Below are 20,629 nucleotides of genomic sequence, written 5' to 3' on the forward strand. Positions count from 1 at the left end.
AGTCACATAAAAATGTAAATGCTTAGGTGAGTTTGAACTATCACTGCCAAGGTTATTTTGACTGCAGAAGGACAAAGATAGCAGCCTTGGTCACATTACTCCATATATAAATCTTGTGTGTTGTGATTGTAAGAAGATGCTCTCAAGATTTTTCACCAGAAACAGTCTTCAGCTATTCTGCTGCTGTGGAGTTAACTGCTATGGTAAAATTGTACACAAGTTTATCAATACTCCATTACTGACTAGTTCCATATAGTGATGGATATATTTTGAGGGGCAAATTTGATAGGGGCTGTATAATTAAACACTGCAACTTGACAAAAGGATGATGGACTACAGTTCTGTTTGTGTATCACATGCTAGACAATTGAGTTAATTACAGCTTGGCTCAGTAGGTCATAAACATGTTTCTTAAGCTTTCCACTCAAACGTTAAACTGAATAAATTAATATGCAATGATGTCTTGTACATGGTTAAGATTTGTAAAGGTGGGACATTCAATTTGTTGGTAGCTGGAAAACTCGTGTCCTACTTCTTACTGGCCCTAATGAATTTAAACATACTGATTTTCTGGAATATAGATCAGCAAATGTCCCACAGAACAGTACTTCAAAAATTAAATTTCAACCATACTGCAGCATTTATTTTTCCCCAAAAGTCATTTCAGACACTATTTGTTTCTGACACATTGTGCTTTCATATTCCACATTGCTAACTACCAGAAGCCATGTGGCTCAAGTACGCGAACTACCAGAAGCCATGTGGCTCAAGTACCTGGTACTCATATTTCCTCTTAACCTGCAGTTAGATTTTTTTTTAATCACAATATTTGTTGCCCCATTCCTTTACCCTATTCAATTCCATTCACGATTGAGCCACACCTTGGGACACCTGCACGTGTTCCTATTACAAGGAAACTGTCCTTATTTCTTCCCACCTTATTTTTAAAGCAATATGGTTCTTTTTCCGCTTCTCCCTAAAGATATCCAATATTTTCTGATGCCCAGTCAACAACAATTTGCATTTATATAGCGCCTTTAACGTAGTAAAACGTTCCAAGGTGCTTCACAGAAGCTTTAGAATTTGACACTGAACCATGTAAGGAGATATTAGGACAGAGGTAGGTTTTAAGGAGTGTCTTAAAGGAGGAAGGAGAGGTTTGGGGAGGGAATTCCAGAGTTTAGGGCCTAGGCAGTTGAAAGCACGGCCACCAATGGTGAAGGGATTAAAATTGGGGATGCACAAGAGGCCAGAATTGGAGGAGCACAGAGATTTTGGAGAGTTGTAGGGCTGGAGCAGGTTACAGAGATAAGGAGAGACGAGGTCGTGGAGAGATTTGAATACAAGGATGAACATTTTTTTAATCGAAGCATTGCCGGACTGAGAGCCAGTGTAGGCCAGCAAGCACGGGTGATGGAAGAACGTGACTTGGTGCAAGTTAGGATATGGGCAGCAGAGTTTTGGATGAGCTCAAGTTTACAGAGGGTGCAAGGTGGGAAGCCAGCCAGGAAAGCGTTGGAATAGTCAAGTCTAGAGGTAACCAAGGCATAGCTGAGGCAGGGTTGGTGGTGGAAGTAGGCGGTCTTGGTGATAGAATACGGGGTCGGAAGTTCAGCTGAGTCAGATACGACATCAAGGTTGCAAACGGTCTGGTTCAGCCCTCAGACAGTGGCCAGGGACAGCAATGGAGTTGGTGGCTAGGTAACGGATTTTGTGGCAGGGACCAAAGACAATGGCTTTGGTCTTCCCAATATTTAATTAAAGGAAATTTATGCTCATCCAATACTGTATGACAAATCAGAGATGGTGAGATAGAGCTGGGTGTCATTAGCTTACATATGGAACCTGATGTGTTTCGATAATGTCACCAAGGTGCAGCATGTAGATAAGAAATAGGAAGGGGCTAAGGATAGCTCCTTGGGCGGGGGGGGGGGGGCTCCAGAGCTTTCACCACCTTACAAGAATACACAATGCTGCATTTTCCATCCTTCAGTAATGCCACAGGGAATACATGTGTACAATTATATTTGTGGTTAACTGACTAAGATTAAATGATACTGTAGTTATATTGTAGCAGCAGCTTTTCCATTGGATGGATAGTGAATTACATTGCTGAGGTAAAACTTGAATATGTGTTTTGTATACCTTCAAAATTTTAGCTCAAAATTCATTCCATTCGAACGCCAGACAAACGAATACTATGGAAAATAGGTTACTCATGTAACACAGGAATCGATGGCAATTTAATGCGAATTGCAGATCAAAATACTTAACAGATAACAGATTAGGATTGTGGATCCACAGATGGTCACCATGTGCATTAGCTTTATTCATGTTGATAGTCACATTTTGGGCTGACATGCCTCTGTACACATCCAGCTCTCATCAGATACATACACATAGCATTCATTATCTGTCTGCTTTACTTGATATAATAATCAACAAATACATTTTAAGACCAGTTTGGACCAACTCCAATGTAAAATAGCCATCTGTTACCTCCTTTAGTCTGTATGAGCGACTGGATTGAATGTACCAAATCAAAATATAAGAGATGTAAGCACACTTAGGAGACTAGGTGGTAAAGCAAGTTGAAGACATCTACATCCAACTCCAACCCAAGTTGATGGGAGAAATCTGTTATACTGGCTTTAATGGCCAAAGATGAAAAAGTTGGGTTAATCAACCCAGTTCCCAGTGCTGTGGATTTTCAAAGCACATGGCCACCTGCAATTCAGCTTAATTTGTCAACAGGCATTTTTACTTAGTAAAGTCAGTGTGATGAAATAAGTTTATCCATCATTAGTATTTTGTTCAAAAATTATAGAACATTGTCCATATAAGACTTCAACTCATTGTAGCAAAGCATGGATGATGTAAGCTCATGGCATTACTTGGTTTGATTCCCATCAGTTCTTTCCGTGGAGGTGCCAACAAATATAAGTAGACATGATAGCAAATAAACAGGTTTTAAAATATAAAACTCCAAGAACTACTGCAGAGGCTAAAAGGGAAACTTTGTACTTTGCAGGGTGAACGTGAAAATAATATGGAAGATCATCCACTATTTGCTGGTCCTAAATACAGAGAACCCATGGTTAAAGACCAAAGCTCAGATTGCAAGACAACAAAGGTTGAAAACAGTCGGAGAGAAGCCAAAAAAACCTCAGGTGTCCCAAAGCACTTTACAGCCAATGAAGTGCAAACAGGAAATTTCAGTGCAGCAGAGATAATAGAAGTATCAATAAAATACAGAAACATTACAAACAAAAGATTGGAAGCTAGAAGTTAAAAGAAAAAATTGCCTACCAGTTATGTTTTTCTTTTATGCTGCCCAGGACTGCAAGAGATGTATGAGAACAGCCTCTCCACCACGCCTCCTGCCCCAACCCAGATGAGAGTGTAGTATTGGACTATTGGATGGATTTGGGTTTCAGAGAATTAAGAATTGTTGAGGGGAAAGGTGTTTGACAAAATAAACCAAGCCTCTTGAAGGCAGCCTTAGCCACTGTAAATTTCATACAATGAGAAGCAATGCTGATTCCAACAGCATCAAGAAATGAAAAAGGATCAAAGGTGGAGGCAAATGCAATGGTTAGATTTGCAAGACTTGAAGAAACTGACAAGCATTGAGATTTTCACAGCCCCCTAAAGGGAATGGAGACAAAAGACAGTGATCAACTACTGCATTAAGTAGAACAGATGTTGTATAATCTGAAGTTGATAGATGTGGAGTGCAATCATCAGATGGGGAGAAAAGAAGCAAAGTAGAGATTTAGGGAGAATATCCCAGACCATAAGACAGACAACTGACGATTTTGCCACCACTTTTGGAGCAGAGGGGAGATGGGGAACATTGTGGAAAAAGATTAAGAGGCAGGGACAGGACTACAATTTTTTTGCCACGAGGCAACAGGATGGGTAGTTTTAATAGTTGAAAGTTGGAAAAAGTTCTGACACCACTTTCATGTTAGACAGGTAGCTTGACAGTACATTGATAAGTCATTGAGTCAAGGGTGGTGGCAAAGAAAAGCTCATTGCAATCAATAAAGCTTTCAAGTCCACAGTACTGAGCACAAAAACCTAGGCTGACACTTCCAATACATTACTGAAGGAGTACTGCACTGACGGAGGTGCCTTCTTTTGGATGAGACGTTAAACTGAGGCCCCGTCTCATCCTCGTTTTCAAATCCCTCCATGGCCTCGCCCATTCCTATCTCTGTAATCTCCTTCAGCCCCACAACACCCGCACCCCCCCCCCCCCCCACCCAAGATCTCTGCGCTCCTCTAATTCTGCCCTCTTGAGCATCCCTGATTATAATTGCTCAACCATTGGTGGCCGTGCCTTCTGTTGCCTAGGCCCTAAGCTCTGTAATTCCCTGCCTAAACCTCTCCGCCTTGCTACCTCTCTTTCCTCCTTTAAGACGCTCCTTAAAACCTACCTCGTTGACCGAGCTTTTGGTCACCTGCCCTAATTTATCCTTATGTGGCTCGGTGTCAAATTTTTGACCTTAAAATACTCCTGTGCAGTGTCTTGGGACGTTTTACTATGTTAAAGGCGCTATATAAATACAAGTTGTTGTTGTCTGCTCTCAGCTGGATGTAAAAGATCCCATGTCATTATATCAAAGAAGAGCAGGGGAGTTATCCCCGCTATCCTGGCCAACATTTATCCCTCAACCAACACAGAAACAGATTACAATAGCAAAATACTGCGGATGCTAGAAATCTAAAATAACAGAAAATGCTGGAAACACTCAGCAGGCCAGGCAGCATCTGTGGAGAGAGAAACAGAGTTAATGTTTCAGGTCTGGGACCCTTCATCAGAACTGGAAAAAGCTGGAGATGTAACAGATATTAAGCAGGTGCAGCGACAGGGTGGGAGGGAAGGAAGGATTGAAGGAACATACTGTGCTGAGGTAAGAGGCAGGAAAGGTAAAATGTTGCAAAGGGGGTGACAAGGGGAACCCTATCGTGGTTCTGGGAGGGAGGGGAAGGGGTGAGAGCAGAAGTGCGCAAAATGGAACGGACACGGTCAAGGGCCGTGTCAACCACAGTAGAAGGGAATTGCCACCAACCTCATAGTCCCTCAATCCCGCACAGCCCGCTTCTACCTCCTTCCCAAGATCCACAAACAGGACTGCCCTGGTAGACCCATCATTTCAGCCTGTTCTTGCCCCACGGAACTTAGCTCTTCCTATCTCGACTCTATTTTTTCTCCCCTTGTCCAGTCTCTTCCCACCTACATTCACGACTCTTCCGACGCCCTCCACCACTTTATCTACACCTCCATCCCCCACCAGGACGGCATGAGGACGCTCCGCTTCTTCCTTGAACAGAGGCCCAACCAGTCCCCATCCACCACCACCCTCCTTCCACCTGGCTGAACTTGTTCTCACATTGAACAACTTCTCCTGACTCCACTCACTTCCTCCAAATTAAAGGTGTTGCTATGGGAACCCGCATGGGCCCTAGCTATGCCTGCCTTTTCATGGGATATGTGGAACATTCTTTGTTCCAGTCCTACTCAGGTCCCCTCCCTCACCTCTTCTTCCGGTACATCGCTGACTGTATTAGTGCCGTTTCCTGCTCTCGCCCTGAACTAGAAAAGTTCATTCACTTTACTTCCAATTTCCACCCTTTCCTCACCTTCACATGGTCCATCTCCGACTCTTCTCTTCCCTTCCTTGACGTCTCTGTCTCCATTTCTGGCAATCGGCTATCGACAAACATCCACTACAAGCCCACTGACTCCCACAGCTACCTGGACTACACTTCCTCCCACCCCGCTTTCTGTAAGGACTCTATTCCATTCTCCCAGTTTCTCCGTTTCCACCGTGTCTGTTCTGACGATGCCACCTTCCATACCAGTGCTTCCGACATGTCTTCCTTTTTCCTCAACTGAGGATTCCCCTCTACTGTGGTTGACACGGCCCTTGACCGTGTCTGTTCCATTTCCTGCACTTCTGCTCTCACCCCTTCCCCTCCCTCCCAGAACCACGACAGGGTTCCCCTTGTCCTCACCTTTTACCCCACCAACCTCCACATTCAACGGATCATCCTCCGCCATTTCCAACACCTCCAACATGATCCCACCACCAAACGCATCTTCCCCTCACCGCCCCTTTCAGCATTCCGAAGGGACCGCTCCCTCCACGACACCCTTGTCCACTCCTCAATCACCCCTAACAGCTCTTCTCCTTCGCCCGACACCTTCCCGTGCAAGCGCAGGAGATGCAACACCTCCCCTTTTACCTCCTCCCTTCCCACTGTTCAGGGCCCCAAGCACCCCTTCCAGGTGAAACAGCGATTTACTTGTACTTCATGCAATTTCTGTATTCGCTGCTCACGGTGCGGTCTCCCCTACATTGGGGAGACCAAATGCAAATTGGGCGACCGCTTTGCGGAACACCTCCGTTCAGTCCGTAAGGGTGACCCTGAGCTTCCGGTCGCCTGTCACTTTAATTATCCGCTTCACTCCCACTCTGATCTCACTGTCCTCGGCCTCTTACACTGTTCCAATAAAGCTCAGCATAAGCTCCAGGAACAGCACCTCATCTTTCGATTAGTCACTTTACAGGTTTCTGGACTCAACATTGAGTTCAACAATTTCAAACTATAACCCCTGCTCCCATTTTTCATGCTGTATGATTTTGCCACCCCCTTTGCAACATTTTATTTTTCCTGCCTCTTATCTCAGCACAGTATGATCCTTCAATTCCTTCCTCCCCTCCCATCCTGTCTCTGCACCTGCTTAATATCCGTTACATCTCCAGCTTTTTCCAGTTCTGATGAAGGGTCCCAGACCTGAAACATTAACTGTTTCTCTCTCCATGGATGCTGCCTGGCCTGCTGAGTGTTTCCAGCATTTTCTGTTCTTATTTCAGAAACAGATTATTTGGTCATTGTCACATTACTGCTTTTGGGAGCTTGCTGTGCTCAAATTGGCTGACGCGTTTCCTACATGACAACAGTGACTACACTTCAAAAAAAAGTACTTCATTGGCTGTGAAGCACTTTGGGACGTCCTGAGGTCCTGAAAGGCGCTATAGAAATGCAAGTCTTTCCTTTCTTTCTCTCTATGTATACAGTTAAGAAAAAGAATAATCAGGACAAGTCTTTAGCTGATCTGTGGGACAAACAAATGTTGCTCAGATTGTTTATCCGTGCCAGTCACAACGGGCTGGGTGTGTGGAGAAAATGGCCACAGGAGAAGTCCCAACTAAATAGTATAATAGCAAACTCCTGCGGATGCTGGAAATCTGAAATAACAACAGAAAATGCTGGAAATACTCAGCAGGCCAGGCAGCATCTGTGGAGAGAGAAACAGAGTTAACGTTTCAGGTCTGGGACCCTTCGTCAGAACCCGGGCCGCAAATGGTGGCAAGGCGACTAAAATGGCGGCCGAGCGAGCCCGAGTTATCCCATGCGGCGGCTCTTTATTCCAATTAACCTTTTACTCGATGGCGGGAGAGAAATTACTTTCTGTGGCGGCTGCAGAGAGAAAAGGATTTACACACACAAACTCGGACACAATTTTTATGAATACGACTCTCCTGGCGCACGCTATTCGTCGAGAGGATGAGGGAGGCGGTGGGGCCCAATAGGCCCGTAACCATGGAGACCGCTTGACCCGGAAGCAGTCGCGGGAGGTCAGGCTCCGCGAACGTCGTGGGGTTGAGCGGAGAGTCGAGCGTCGGCAGTTATGGCGGATGTCACCGCTCGCAGCCTGCAGTATGAGTACAAGGCGGTGAGTGAGTGAGGCTGGCGCTCGGGCATGATCCCGGGGGGTGGGGTGGGAAGACGACTGTTCGGGCCTGGCTGAGATAAATTAGCGAGAGAGAGGTGAGGGGTATCGCTTCGGTCGCGGCCGGCGATAAATTTGAGAGCAGGGCTGAGGCCTGCGCTCTGCTCTGGCGTTGAGGACCGGGGATTCAGTTGGCGGCTGGGCTGGGAAATTGGTGCGCGGGTCAGAAAGAAAGACAGACAGACAGATTTGCTTTTATACAGCGCCTTTCACGTCCACCTGGCGCTTTACAGCCAATGAAGTGCTTTTTTTTTTGAAGTGTAGTCATTGTTGTAATGTAGGAAAAGTAACTGGGGTCAGGGTAGCAGAAAGCGAACAGCTGCAAAATCGATGAAAGCTTCAATTGGCAAATCCTTTGTCTCAAACTTCCACCTGTGAATCTGCTTCATAGAATCATAGACATTTACGGCATAGAAGGAGGCCAAGAAGCCCATCCTGTCTGTGCCGGCCGAATAAGAGCTATCCAGCCTAACATAGAAACATAGAAGATAGGAGCAGGAGTAGGTCATTCGGCCCCTTGAGCCTGCTCCGCTATTCATTGTGATCATGGCTGATTATCCAAATTCAGTACCCTGTCCCTGCCTTCTCCCCATATCACAGAAACCCCACAGTGCAGATAGAGGCCATTTCGACCCATCGAGCCTGCACCGACACATATCCCACCCGATCCCCGTAACCCCTACACCAACACATATCCCACCCTATCCCCGTAACCCCACGTATTTAATCCCCCTAACACTAAGGGTCAATTTATCATAGCCAATCAACCTAACCCGCACATCTTTGGACTGTGGGAGGAAAACGGAGCACCCGGAAGAAACCCACGCAAACACGGGGAGAATGTGCAAACTCCACACAGACAGTCACCCAAGGCCGGATTCGAACCCGGGTCCCTGGCGCTGTGAGGCAACAGTGCTAACCACTATGCCATCCCTTTAGCCTTAAGAAATATATCTAACTCCTTCGTGAATATATTTAATGAATTGGCCTCGACTGCCTTCTGTGGTAGAGAATTCCACAGGTTCACCACTCTCTGGGTGAAGAAATTCCTCCTCATCTCTGCCCTAAATGGCTTACCCCTTATCCTTAGACTGTGACCCCTGGTTCTGGACTCCCCCGCCATCGGGAACATCCTGCATCTAGTCTGTCAAGTCCTGTCAGAATTTTATGTTTCAATGAGATCCCCTCTCATTCTTCTAAACTCCAGCGAGTATAAGCCTAATTGACCCAATCTCTCCTCATACGTCATTCCTGCCATCCCAGGTATCAGTCTGGTGAATCTTCGCTGCACTCCCTCCATGGCAAGAACATCCTTCCTCAGATAAGGCGACCAAAACTGCACACAATACTCAAGGTGTGGTCTCACCAAGGCCCTGTACAACTGCAGCAAGGCATCCTTGCTCCTGTACTCGAATCCTCTCGCTATGAAGGCCAACATACCATTTGCCTTCTTAACCGCCTGCTGCACCTGCATGCTTACCTTCAGCGACTGGTGCACAAGGACACCCAGGTCTCGTTGCACTTCCCCTTCTCCCAGAAAGAGAGACAGACAGACTTGCATTTATACAGCGCTTTTCATGTCCACCTGGCGCTTTACAGCCAATTAAGTGCTTTTTGTTTTGAAGTGTAGTCACTGTTGTAATGTAGGAAAAGTAACTGGGGTCAGGGTAGCAGAAAGCGAACAGATGCAAAAATCGATGAAAGCTTCATTTGGCAAATCCCGGGACCTTTGTCACAAACTTCCACCTGTGAATTAACAGGGAGCCCGATCCGTTTCATAGAATCATAGAAATTTACGGCACAGAAGGAGGCCAGGAAGACCATCCTGTCTGTGCCGGCCGAAAAAGAGCTATCCAGCCTAATCCCACTTTCCAGCTCTTGATCCGTAGCCCTGTAGGTTACGGCACGACAAATGCATATCCAAGTACGTTTTAATGCAACAAGGGTTTGTGCCTCTACCACCCTTTCAGGCAGTGAGTTCCACCACCTTCTGGGTGAAAAATGTTCTCCTCAATTCTCCTCTAATCTGTCTACCAATCACTTTAAATCTATGCCCCCTAATTATTGACTTCCCTACGAGGGGAAGTAGGTCCTTCATATCCACTCTATCTAGGCCCCTCAATACACCTCAATCAGTCTCCCCTCAACCTCCTCTGCTCCAAAGAAAACAACCCCCAGCCTATCCAATCTTTCCTCATAGCTAAAATTCTCCAGCCTAACCGGTTATAACCTGGGGAAACGGTTCACATTGTTTTTCTTACTTTGGGGCAGTCTGACGATTAGCCACAGCAAATGTACTGTGCATTGTGGTGGATTGATCGTTTTTATTAGAATATATGTCATAAAAGAGTATATTCATCAAGGGGTCCAATTAAACTTAAATATAGTTACAAAGAATTACGATTAATGCCTATGTGCTTTGGATCTACATTTTTGTTTAAATTGTATGAGAATCCAGGGCAAGAAAAGCTCTTCACAACTTCACTCCATCCAGAGTCTCTGTGATTATTCTATTCTGGACTTCTCCCACAGGTCTTGTTGGTCCCCTATTTTAAGGAGCACCAGGTTTGTTCCCCACCCCCTCCAAAAAAAACAGTAATAAATGCTTTCAATTCTGTTTTTCAACTAATATCAGCTCTTTTATGAAAGTGTTAATTCGCCCTGAACCACCTACCTTCTCTGCGTTCATCCTATATGTCTGGGGGGCCGGGGTTTCTAATAATCCCCAAGCTTGCTCGAGGATTGTGAATTTTGTACGGTTATATACGTACATACACAAGTGCAGTTGCTGACACTGGGTACAGGTTTGCGTGTGTTACTGCACATCAAGATAAAATGACATTCTTGCATCAATTCCTTTTCTCTTATTGCAGAACTCCAACCTTGTATTGCAAGCCGATCGTTCTCTGATCGACCGAACAAGGCGAGATGAGCCCACAGGAGAGGTACTGTCACTGGTTGGCAAGCTGGAAGGGTCCCGAATGGGAGACAAAGCTCAAAGAACAAAACCACAGTTGCAGGAGGAGAGACGCGCAAAGTAAGGACTACATGTTTTGCCAACATTTCAGGATCACAGTTTATTTTGAATTGGGAACATTGTTTTACCAATAATGCAAAAACAAGCATTTTCGTATACTGAAAATGTTAATTCTGAATGGTAACATGTATTTGGTTAAATATAGAACCGTACAATGTGAGGATTGGTCAATCTGAAAGACTTGAAACATTTTTGTTCAAAGAAGTTCAATATTTTTAATGCTTTACAATATGCAAAATTCTTGGATAAAACAATTAAACTGAGATCTGAGGTTATATTAAATTAACAATTACGCTTTGTTTCCTTATGGATCCACCTTACTTGGACAATACATTACATGGTAGAAAACTTCTGCCCATAGCACATCATATGACTTACTGTAAGTAATGTCATGGGCCATCCACTAGCATTTGTTTGCATGCATGTTGTTTATATCTCAAAGCATACATTCAGCCTTCCTGTCCACCACATTTCAGAGATTACACTTTGCTGCAAATGCAGAACAATCTTGGAGGTTCAGAACAACAAACAGATTATCTGGTCCTTCATCTAATTTTTGTTTGTGAATTCTTGCTTTCCGCAAATTGGCTGCTGGATTTACCTCCATAACAATGGTGACTGTGCTTCAGAAAGTAATTTATTGACTATGAAATGCTCCGGGGAAGTTCGGAGTGCTGTGCTAAGGCACTATATAAATGCAACTTTTCCCTTTATCCAGCATAACAGCCCTATTTTTATAAAAGTGTATTTCCCTCAATGTGCACAATGCCATGAGAGATCCACTAATAAATATATGTGGCATACAGTTGTAGGAGGTTTGCAGGTGAGTCTTGGCAGATTTCAATCTTTTTTAGTTTTCCATTTGATCCATTTTGCCCTACCCTGTCAGCTAGATAGGTTTTCCACACAACGTCCCGTTGTGTTCAGGTTAAATGCGAGTTCCTGTTTCAATTTCTTTGCCTGTTAAAATGTTTGGGTTCTGTGTCGCACAGGAGGAGGAAGCGTGATGAAGACAGACATGACATGAATAAGATGAAAGGATACACGTTGCTGTCAGAGGGCATCGATGAAATGGTTGGGATTGTGTACAAACCAAAGACAAAGGAGACCAGAGAAACCTACGAGGTGCTGCTCAGCTTCATTCAGGCTGCACTTGGCGACCAGGTAAAAGATTCCGGGAAATACATAACCCAGACAGCTCCACTGCTGCAGAAAGCTATCACTTTCATTCCCCACCCCTGCCTGGCTCAGTGAACGCTGTCTGCTTATGTTGGTGAAAAATAGATTCACTCGAGTCTGTCTTAAAGTAAAAGTACACAGTTTATTAACAGAACGTTCTGGGAGAAGAGCCATAGACCCCGCGGTCTAGTGATCACCTTCTCACCGTTAGTGATATTGAACTTCTTTTATACAAGCAAAACACTACACACAATTGTGTTCACCCAATTATGTTCCCCCAGCAACAATTCTCTTGTCCTCATCCAATCACGTTCCCCCAGCAACAAGGTATTGAAACTTCTTTTATACATTATAGCAAAATATTACACACAGGTGTCTTCAACCAATCACGCTCCCCCAGCAACAACTCCCCTGTCCTCACAGGAATGATATGGAACCTTCTAGAACTTTGGGCGGTTTTTAATAGTTAATTACAAAATGGGCAGTTTTGCAGCTACCAATTACTGTAACTCATCAATACACACAATTTTGATGCATCTACTTTGCATTATAGAATAGTAGAATTACATTAATACATCCAAAGGGCTTCCAGCAAATAGTTTGCAGAAGGCTACACCACTGAATAATTGTGAAATATTTAGTGTTTCCCACATTCAATAACTTCAACAATAATGTCAAGCACAATGGTTTTAATGGGAGCAGACACAAACAGTTAATTCCTGCCCTGTCTTAAGCTGAGTTTGTTTTGTCTTGTGCCATTGTTTCTTATTTACAAGTTCACTTCTTACAATACATTCTTTAACTCTTTATGTTGCTGCTTTAAGCTATATAATTTTCACCCTAACACTGGGATAAAGTTTTGACTGTCGAGCTCCACTGTTGACGTGAGCATATAATCTACACTGATACTTAAGTACAGTGCTGAGGGAGTGTTGCATTGAACGTAAGAGTTAGGAGCAGGAGTAGGCCGTACGGTCCCTCGTGCCTGCTCCGCCATTCAATAAGATCATGGCTGATTTTCGACCTCAACTCCACTTTCTCGCCCGATCCCCATAATCCCTTGATTCCCTTAATATCCAAAAATCTATCTATCTCTGTCTTGAATATACGCACCGACTGAGCATCCACAGCCCTCTGGGTTTGAGAATTCTAAAGATTCACAAGCCCTGAGTGAAGAAATACCTCATCTCGGTCTTCAATGGCCGACCCCTTATCCTGAGACTATGCCCCCTAGCTCTAGACTCTCCAGCCAGGGGAAACAACCTCTCAGCAGCTTGCCCTGTCAATCCCCCTCAGAGTCTTGGACGTTTCAATAAGATCACCTCTTATTCTTCTAAACTCTAGAGAATATAGGCCTAGTCTACTCAATTTCTCCTCATAGGGCAGTCCTTCCCCAATCCCAAGAATCAATCTAGTGAACCTTTGTTGCACCGCCTCAGATAAGGAAACCAAAACTATGGTCTCACCAAAGTCCTAAACAATTGTAAGACTTCCTTACTCTTGTACACCAACCCCCTTGCAATTGTAAGAGATGCTGTCTTAAAGATGAGACATTGAACATCTGCTTCATTAGGCAGATGCAAGAAATTTCATGGCACTATAGCCTGGTGTTTGAAGTAAACGGATACAAGCCAGCTCTTGTACTGTATAAACAAAATGAATCTCGGTGATTTAAATATTGGCTGGTTTTCACTGGACACACTAGTCGAGCGTTCTGTAGGCACATCTTTATCACCTTCAGGACTGTGCATTGGTCTCACTCTATAGATAGCAGGAGTGTTAAATGTGACGAATAACTGCTTACCTAAAATTGGTTAACACCTTGTACAAACCAATTGATTAGTAACCTTTTAATAATTTAGCATTTTAAAATCTATTACATCACGGAGACAGGACACCAAATCATGCTATGGCGATCACTCCCTTTTACATTGTTTACATTCTGGCGTGTTCATATTACAGGAAACTTTGGTTTATCCCGAGGTTGTATGTCCGGAAACCTCGAACTAACGGCAGAAATCAGCAGCTGTTTTGGTTAGGTTTTTTTTTCTTCTCCTAGCATTTTCTTTAACAGTCAGGCTCTGGAAAGCGTCTCTGTAGCTTAGCAACAGCTTCAGAGACGCTTCCAAGGTACGGGCGGAGTGTTTACAAGCTGTTGCTGAGCAACCGTGTTTGTTGCCCGATACGGAGATGAAAACCTCCGTATCCTTCAACATTAGCGCTGGTCTATCCGGAAGTTTTGATAGATCGGCAGCAGCTCGGTCCCGTCGGTGCCGGATATCGCGAAGTTTCCTGTACAATACTTCTGTTCGTATGCATTAGCTTACCTTCATATTATTTTGGCTTTTGCCTGTTCTGTACCATGGGCTTAACCAAAGTTGATTCATTTCCTTTCCCTTTGCTTATGTGTGGTCCTTGCTCTTTTAGCATGTTCCATATTGCTCGACTTGTCTGCCCCATGTCCACACTACAGGTGCATGTGGATTAGACAGGATGAGCAATAAGCGATCAGTGTTGAGGTGGAAGAAGCAAACTGGTAAATTTGTCACTGTGTGTGAGAGCCAACGTTCCCTGCAAGCTCCGCGTTGTCATGCGTGGCTTGTTTCTTTTAATGCGCGGTCCCTTTAAATTTCTGCGCATGCGCGGTATTTACAATGTAAAAGCCGGTGAGCAGTCTGCGCGGGACCTTTCCCATTACTGCGCAGCTTAGAGGGATCATTAGTGAGAGCTGTGTTGTCGTATCCACAATGTGTCCAGCTGTCCTCTAGATATGCAGCCGGTTGCATTTTCTCTGTATTGATTGGATTTTTTTTTTCTAGCCGCGTGATATTCTCTGTGGCGCAGCAGATGAGGTCCTTGCTGTGCTGAAAAATGATAAGTTGCGTGACAAAGAGCGGCGAAAGGAGATAGAAATGCTGCTGGGACAGTTAGAAGATACTCGCTACCACGTGCTGGTAAATCTGGGAAAGAAAATCAGTGACTATGGAGGAGACAAAGAGGTGCAGAATATGGGTAAGCAGCACCATCGTTTCCTGGTTAAAAGGGGGAAAGAAGGGGCTGCATCTTTTAATTATTGCTGCATCAGTAGGTCAATAAAATGCCGATAAGGTACTGCTTGTTTTGGGTTATCTGTTTATCTTCTTCACTTTCCCCCTGCTATGTTAAAATATTTTGTCCCCTTTAGGTGAGTGAAACAGTTCCTTCCATTTCAGATTCTGTCAAAGTCACAATATAGACAGCAGTTTGAAAAAGTGTGAGGCCTCTCCTGAGGAGTTTTGTTTCTTTCTCCCTGCACGTGGGAGGAGTCTCACTCGCAGGATGGCCTCCCCTCACAGCCCCATTGAGTATGTAGGCCTGTTTTCTATTTTAATGTTTAAAAGTAGTCGTTCCTGTCATGTTCATGTGCTACAGAGCCCTTCCTCCCAGAGCTGCCTGTTTGGAATAGTTGGCGTGCTGTTATCTCTGACTGTTCTACCATCGGTTTTCAAACAGGAGTCCCCGGGCCTTCTGCCTCGGGGGTACGACAGGTCATCTCATTTCTGTATTTGTTAACTTACTAACCTATGATTTCTATTGCTGTACAGTAATAATGTTTTCTGCAGTGATAATGCTGTTTTCCTTTGAGTAGCTAATGCCATCTTTCTGAAGCTGGTGCAGGTGGGCCAATACTTGTAAGTTGTCTTCATGGCCCACATAGAAAGTTTAAATTCATCTCCCCATTAATTTGCATATATCTCCAGTTGCTGATAACGCATTAAAGATTTTACCACCAATGAGACAACAATACTGAAAGCAGCACTTTCCAAGCACCCATGCCCACATTAAATATAGAGCGATTTGCCTGGGTTTTGACAACCAGATTGTCAAAGCTTGGGGTCCAAAGATCGGGGCACCCCTGCTGTGTCCCCCACTCAAGATCCTGTGGTTAAATTGGGACAGCTGTTGGTGCGAAGGCTTTTCTGTAACATCTACATTTAAAGAAAACAGAAACATTATACTTCCAGCACTCCAGTACAACTGTACTTGGCTGATACTCTGCTGAGAGGGAATCTTCATTATAGTAAAGGCGCAACCCTAATGTGTTAAGTTGTCGTTCTGTAACTGGCAACAAGTCCTGTTCTACCCATAGACCCTTTCTCCTGTTTCCTCTGGCTCCTCCTCGCTGCCCCCCCCCCCCACACGCCCCATGTTGCCTTGCTAAAACAAAAGATTCTGAAGGAACTGCTTTGAGTTGTTGGAAATTAATGGCAGACCATCTTCTTTCAGATGACAACATTGACGAGACGTATGGAGTGAACGTGCAGTTCGAGTCTGATGAAGAGGTGAGTGAAGCAACCTCTCGGATATTGTTTGTAGTTAGTTTACCCTCTACAGCATTGTGACTGGGATCAGGAACTCTGTGCCTGGACCGGGGGAGAAAGAAAGCTAAACTGTGCCATTATATATTGGAGCTTCCACATGCTACATCACTATACAGGAAACTTTGTGCTATCCAGAAGTTGAATGTCTGGCAACTTTGATCTAACGGCAGAAATCAGCAGCCGTTTTGGTTCGTTTTTTTTTCTGCTTTTCACAGGCAGGCTCTGGAAAGCGTCTTTGTTGCTTAGCAACAGCTTGAGAGACGCTTCCAAGCTACTGGGCCGAGTGTTTACAAGCTGTTGCTGAGCAACAGTGTTTGTGGCCAGATACTGCGATGAAAAGCTCCTATCTGATAACATTGACGCTGGTCTATCCGGAGCTTTTAAAAAAACGGCAGTAGCTCGGTCCCATGGGTGCCGGATAGCAAAAAGTTTCCTGTAGTATGAATGAAAGTGTAAGTGAATGTGTAGTGAGTCACCTGGCATCAGCACACGGAGGGTCTTATCCATATCAGACATTCTGCTACTCAAGCCTGTGGTCAGGGCTGTCACAGTAAATACTGATCAGCCATCCTGCTCCCACCACCTTTCATTATTGTTACAGCAAGCTGTCACCTACTGTGGTACATGCATCACTTCTAACATGGGGACGCCAGCAGTGTCGGGGCAGTAGATTCTGTGAAAGGGAGATTTGTAATAACTGAGGGTTCCTGCAGACTGCGTTTGGGGATTCTTTCTAGATTGTGATTACATTGTTCTGGTCTGTTTGCTGTTTCATGTCTAATTCCTATTTCAGGAGGGAGATGAGGATGCATTTGGTGAAGTGCGTGATGAAGCATCAGATGAGGACACCGAAGGCGAGGAAGCAGACATTAGCTGCACACTTTCTGCTAATGTAAGTCCTGGCATAAATACTGGTGTGTTTTGAACGCGAGATGAACGCTCTGACCAGTGGATGCGTGGAAAAAGAAACTAGCCGAGAAAATCTGATTTTGATAGGACTACTTCAAATGGACCAATGGAGTGAAGCTGTGTTAGCCCAATGTACCAAATTAAAATAGACACCACAAGTAGAGGGCACCACCAATAAGAGTGGTTTGTCTGAACTAAAATTGTAGGTGGGTTAAATTAAAATTGTAAGAGTGGGGTTATTGTGTGCCGTGCTGAATGTTTAGTGAGCTCTTCAGTGAAAGGAGTGCTGTTTTACTGTCTTTTAGCTCGGTACTGCTGGAGATGTGTTAAGTGCCAAGAAGAAAGACCTGCATCCCAGGGACATTGATGCTTTCTGGCTCCAGCGGCAGCTCAGCCGCTTCTATGATGATGCTATCATGTCGCAGAAGAAAGCTGATGAGGTGCTGGATATTCTAAAGGTGAGCTCTAACCTGTTGGTAGGGTGCCCAGAAGTGGACACCCTATTCGAACTACAGCCTACCCAATGATTTGAAAATGCTTTGTCATACTTCTTTCCTTTTGTACTCTGTCAGTGCCCCTATTTCTTTTTTAAAACCGCTTTAGCTAATTTAATTATAAAATGCTCATTTTATAATGTAGCTGGAGTTGCACGGAATCATTTTGTTCAAAAGTCAAATTTATTGTGTTTAACGTTAAGTCTTGATTTATTTTCTCCTCAGACAGCCGGTGATGACCGTGAGTGCGAAAATCAGCTTGTTTTGCTTCTTGGCTTCAACACTTTTGACTTCATCAAGATCCTAAGGCAGCATCGCATGATGAGTGAGTGTTATGGTGTATGTGTGTATGGGCGATTAGATCTAACACCTACCCCTTATTGTTTATATCCAGCTTGGACAGGGCATTCTCTCTGACAGCTGGTACAGATTTCAACTGATGCTCAGAAATGCATACGCCTCTCTGGCCTTTAATCACCTTCTTGGACTGATGAGGTGAAAGCATCTTTTACCGACTGCGTGTGTCCTATGTGTAACCCCTTCACGGTTCTCTAGATATATGTGAGATGTGGTCTCTGTTGTAGACAGTATTCTATAGTCCAGTAAGGAGATCACTACTACAATGGCTTAATTCTAATTATCTTACTTTATAGTTTTAATGTCAGACAGTATAAGAAGATTACAGCTCAATGAACTAAATTAGACATTTGCATACATTAGAATGAATCTAGACATAATAAACATACATTCTCCATTTACATGGATTCAAAGGAGAATCTGTCCCTGTGTCCAAATTCGAGTGCACTCTTTCGTTGGCGCGCTTAAGTTGGAGCTCATGGTATGTATAATGTCTGCAAGACTTACGACTCCGAACCCCTTCGTTGAATTCTCTTCACGATCACTGAATCCCACTTTGAGTTCTGGATGCAGAGCTACTAATACGAAGGGCGGCGGCCGAGTTTGGAAGCCCCGGGACGGGATGCGGCAGCCATTTGCCTCCTGAGCCCTCTTTTCTTCCAGTCGCTCCCGCTCTCGGGCTTCGCTCTTTTAAACTGGCGGGCTCTGCTCCCGCTCTCGGGCCTCGCTCTTTTAAACTGGCGGGCTCTGCTCGCGCTCTCGGGCCTCGCTCTTTTAAACTGCCGGGCTCTGCTCGCGCTCTCGGGCCTCGCTCTTTTAAACTGGCGGGCTCTGCTCGCGCTCTCGGGCCTCGCTCTTTTAAACTGCCGGGCTCTGCTCGTGCTCTCGGGCCTCGCTCTTTTAAACTGCCGGGCTCTGCTCGCGCTCTCGGGCCTCGCTCTTTTAAACTGCCGGGCTCTGCTCTTTTAAACTGGCGGGCTCTGCTCGCGCTCTCGGGCCTCGCTCTTTTAAACTGCCGGGCTCTGCTCGCGCTCTCGGGCCTCGCTCTTTTTAAAAACCCGACTCCACCCCTTCCTTCTGGGGTTTCTGCCTGGAGACTGCGCAGCCTCACTGTCTGCAACAGTTCATACTGGTGCAGAATTATGGGAAAGTCTGCTCTTAGTCACATTGTGTCCTTAAAAGTTCTTGCCGTACCTTCACATGGGCAACTTTAACCCAGGGATTTATAACAATGATAATACAGTGTCTAAGTTAAAGATTGATAACCATACTTAGCGTACATAACATTTCCAGTGGGTATTACATATGTGAAATGGGTTTGGGCCCTCAAAACCCAGCTCCTAGTTGACATGAGTCTCCAACACAAAAATGAGACTAATTCTATATAAATTGTCAACTTCACGGCAAGACTTTGGGCTGGATTTTGCCAATGGGGAGCTTTTGGAGGCGGGACTCCCACTTGTCGGGTTTCAGTCTCGCCTCCATCGACTTCTGGCCAACCCACGCTATCTTCCCTTGATTGACCTTGTTAAGCCCGCTCAGCGGGTTTAGCAGGCCAATTAAGGGGAAGCCATCAACAATTTTTGACAGATGAATTGTCATCGTTTGACAGCTCTGTGAAGCTGTCAAATACTGACATTCTCTGTAGTTTGGTGAGGTCTTGAATTCAAGAATGGAGAATGCAACAGCCATCTGTCATCTCTGCCGCGGAGGTGCGAGACTCTCCGCATACCCACCGATTGAAGCCTGCAAGAAGAAACAAAGATAAGTAAACTTTTTCTAACACTTTCCACTTACCTCAGATACTTGCCTCTCTACACTTGCACCCATCACTTACCTTCACAGTGCAATTTTGCACCTGCAGACCCACTACTCGCCTCGGTGACCCTGGCGGGGTTTGGAGCCTTCGGGAATCCCGCACTTGTGTGGGCAAAATGGGGATAATCCTCTTATCTACCTGTTATCAGGTAGTTAAGTGGCTGTAATCCCTTCCCGCTTCCAAGGAGACGGGACCCGGCGCAGGGCGGCTACCCGCCTCCTGGCAAGATGGCACAGAGGCGGGTTGGGCACCCGCCCCCAAATTCTGCCATTTTCCCGGCAAACCTGTCTCCCCAGGGCTGGCAAAACCCAGCTCTTTGTGTGCGAAACGGAAAGAATGTTACTTGTGCAGTAGGGGGATGCTTTTCTGAGGTGGTGGCTGAGGCACATTAAGGCAGAGTGGAGAGAACCACTAGGATTCTGACGTTCAGTGCTCCATTCAGCAGAATAAATATGCCTCCGCCCTGAGCATCAAACTCTTGGGGGGGGGGGAAGGAGTGCTCCTCCACCAGTTTGTACTCATTACAAGGATGCAGAGTGGTGAAAGTTGAGGTTTCGGTCAGTCAACTGTGCATCATGATTTCTTCTGACTGACATGCTTGATTCTGCCACTGGGCAGTCTTATCTGAGATGTCTCCTCTTTGGTGGGAGACTGAGTGAAGTAGAG

General features: G+C 45.0%; 1 protein-coding gene across 1 annotated transcript in view; it reads left to right on the top strand.

Annotated features, from left to right (window-relative positions):
* The first annotated feature begins 7,631 nt into the window (after positions 1-7,631).
* Positions 7,632-20,629, top strand: part of snrnp200 (small nuclear ribonucleoprotein 200 (U5)) — a 66,175-nt gene continuing 53,177 nt past the window's right edge. The window contains 8 exon segments of the mRNA XM_085971042.1: positions 7,632-7,750; positions 10,681-10,844; positions 11,837-12,008; positions 14,843-15,035; positions 16,290-16,345; positions 17,178-17,276; positions 17,599-17,751; positions 18,013-18,112. Coding sequence (XP_085827168.1) covers positions 7,706-7,750; positions 10,681-10,844; positions 11,837-12,008; positions 14,843-15,035; positions 16,290-16,345; positions 17,178-17,276; positions 17,599-17,751; positions 18,013-18,112 — 982 coding nt within the window. The 5' untranslated portion in view covers positions 7,632-7,705.

Source organism: Somniosus microcephalus, chromosome 30 (assembly GCF_052327205.1).
Source record: "Somniosus microcephalus isolate GS21.2 chromosome 30, FLI_Smic_1.0, whole genome shotgun sequence".
Taxonomy (NCBI): domain Eukaryota; kingdom Metazoa; phylum Chordata; class Chondrichthyes; order Squaliformes; family Somniosidae; genus Somniosus; species Somniosus microcephalus.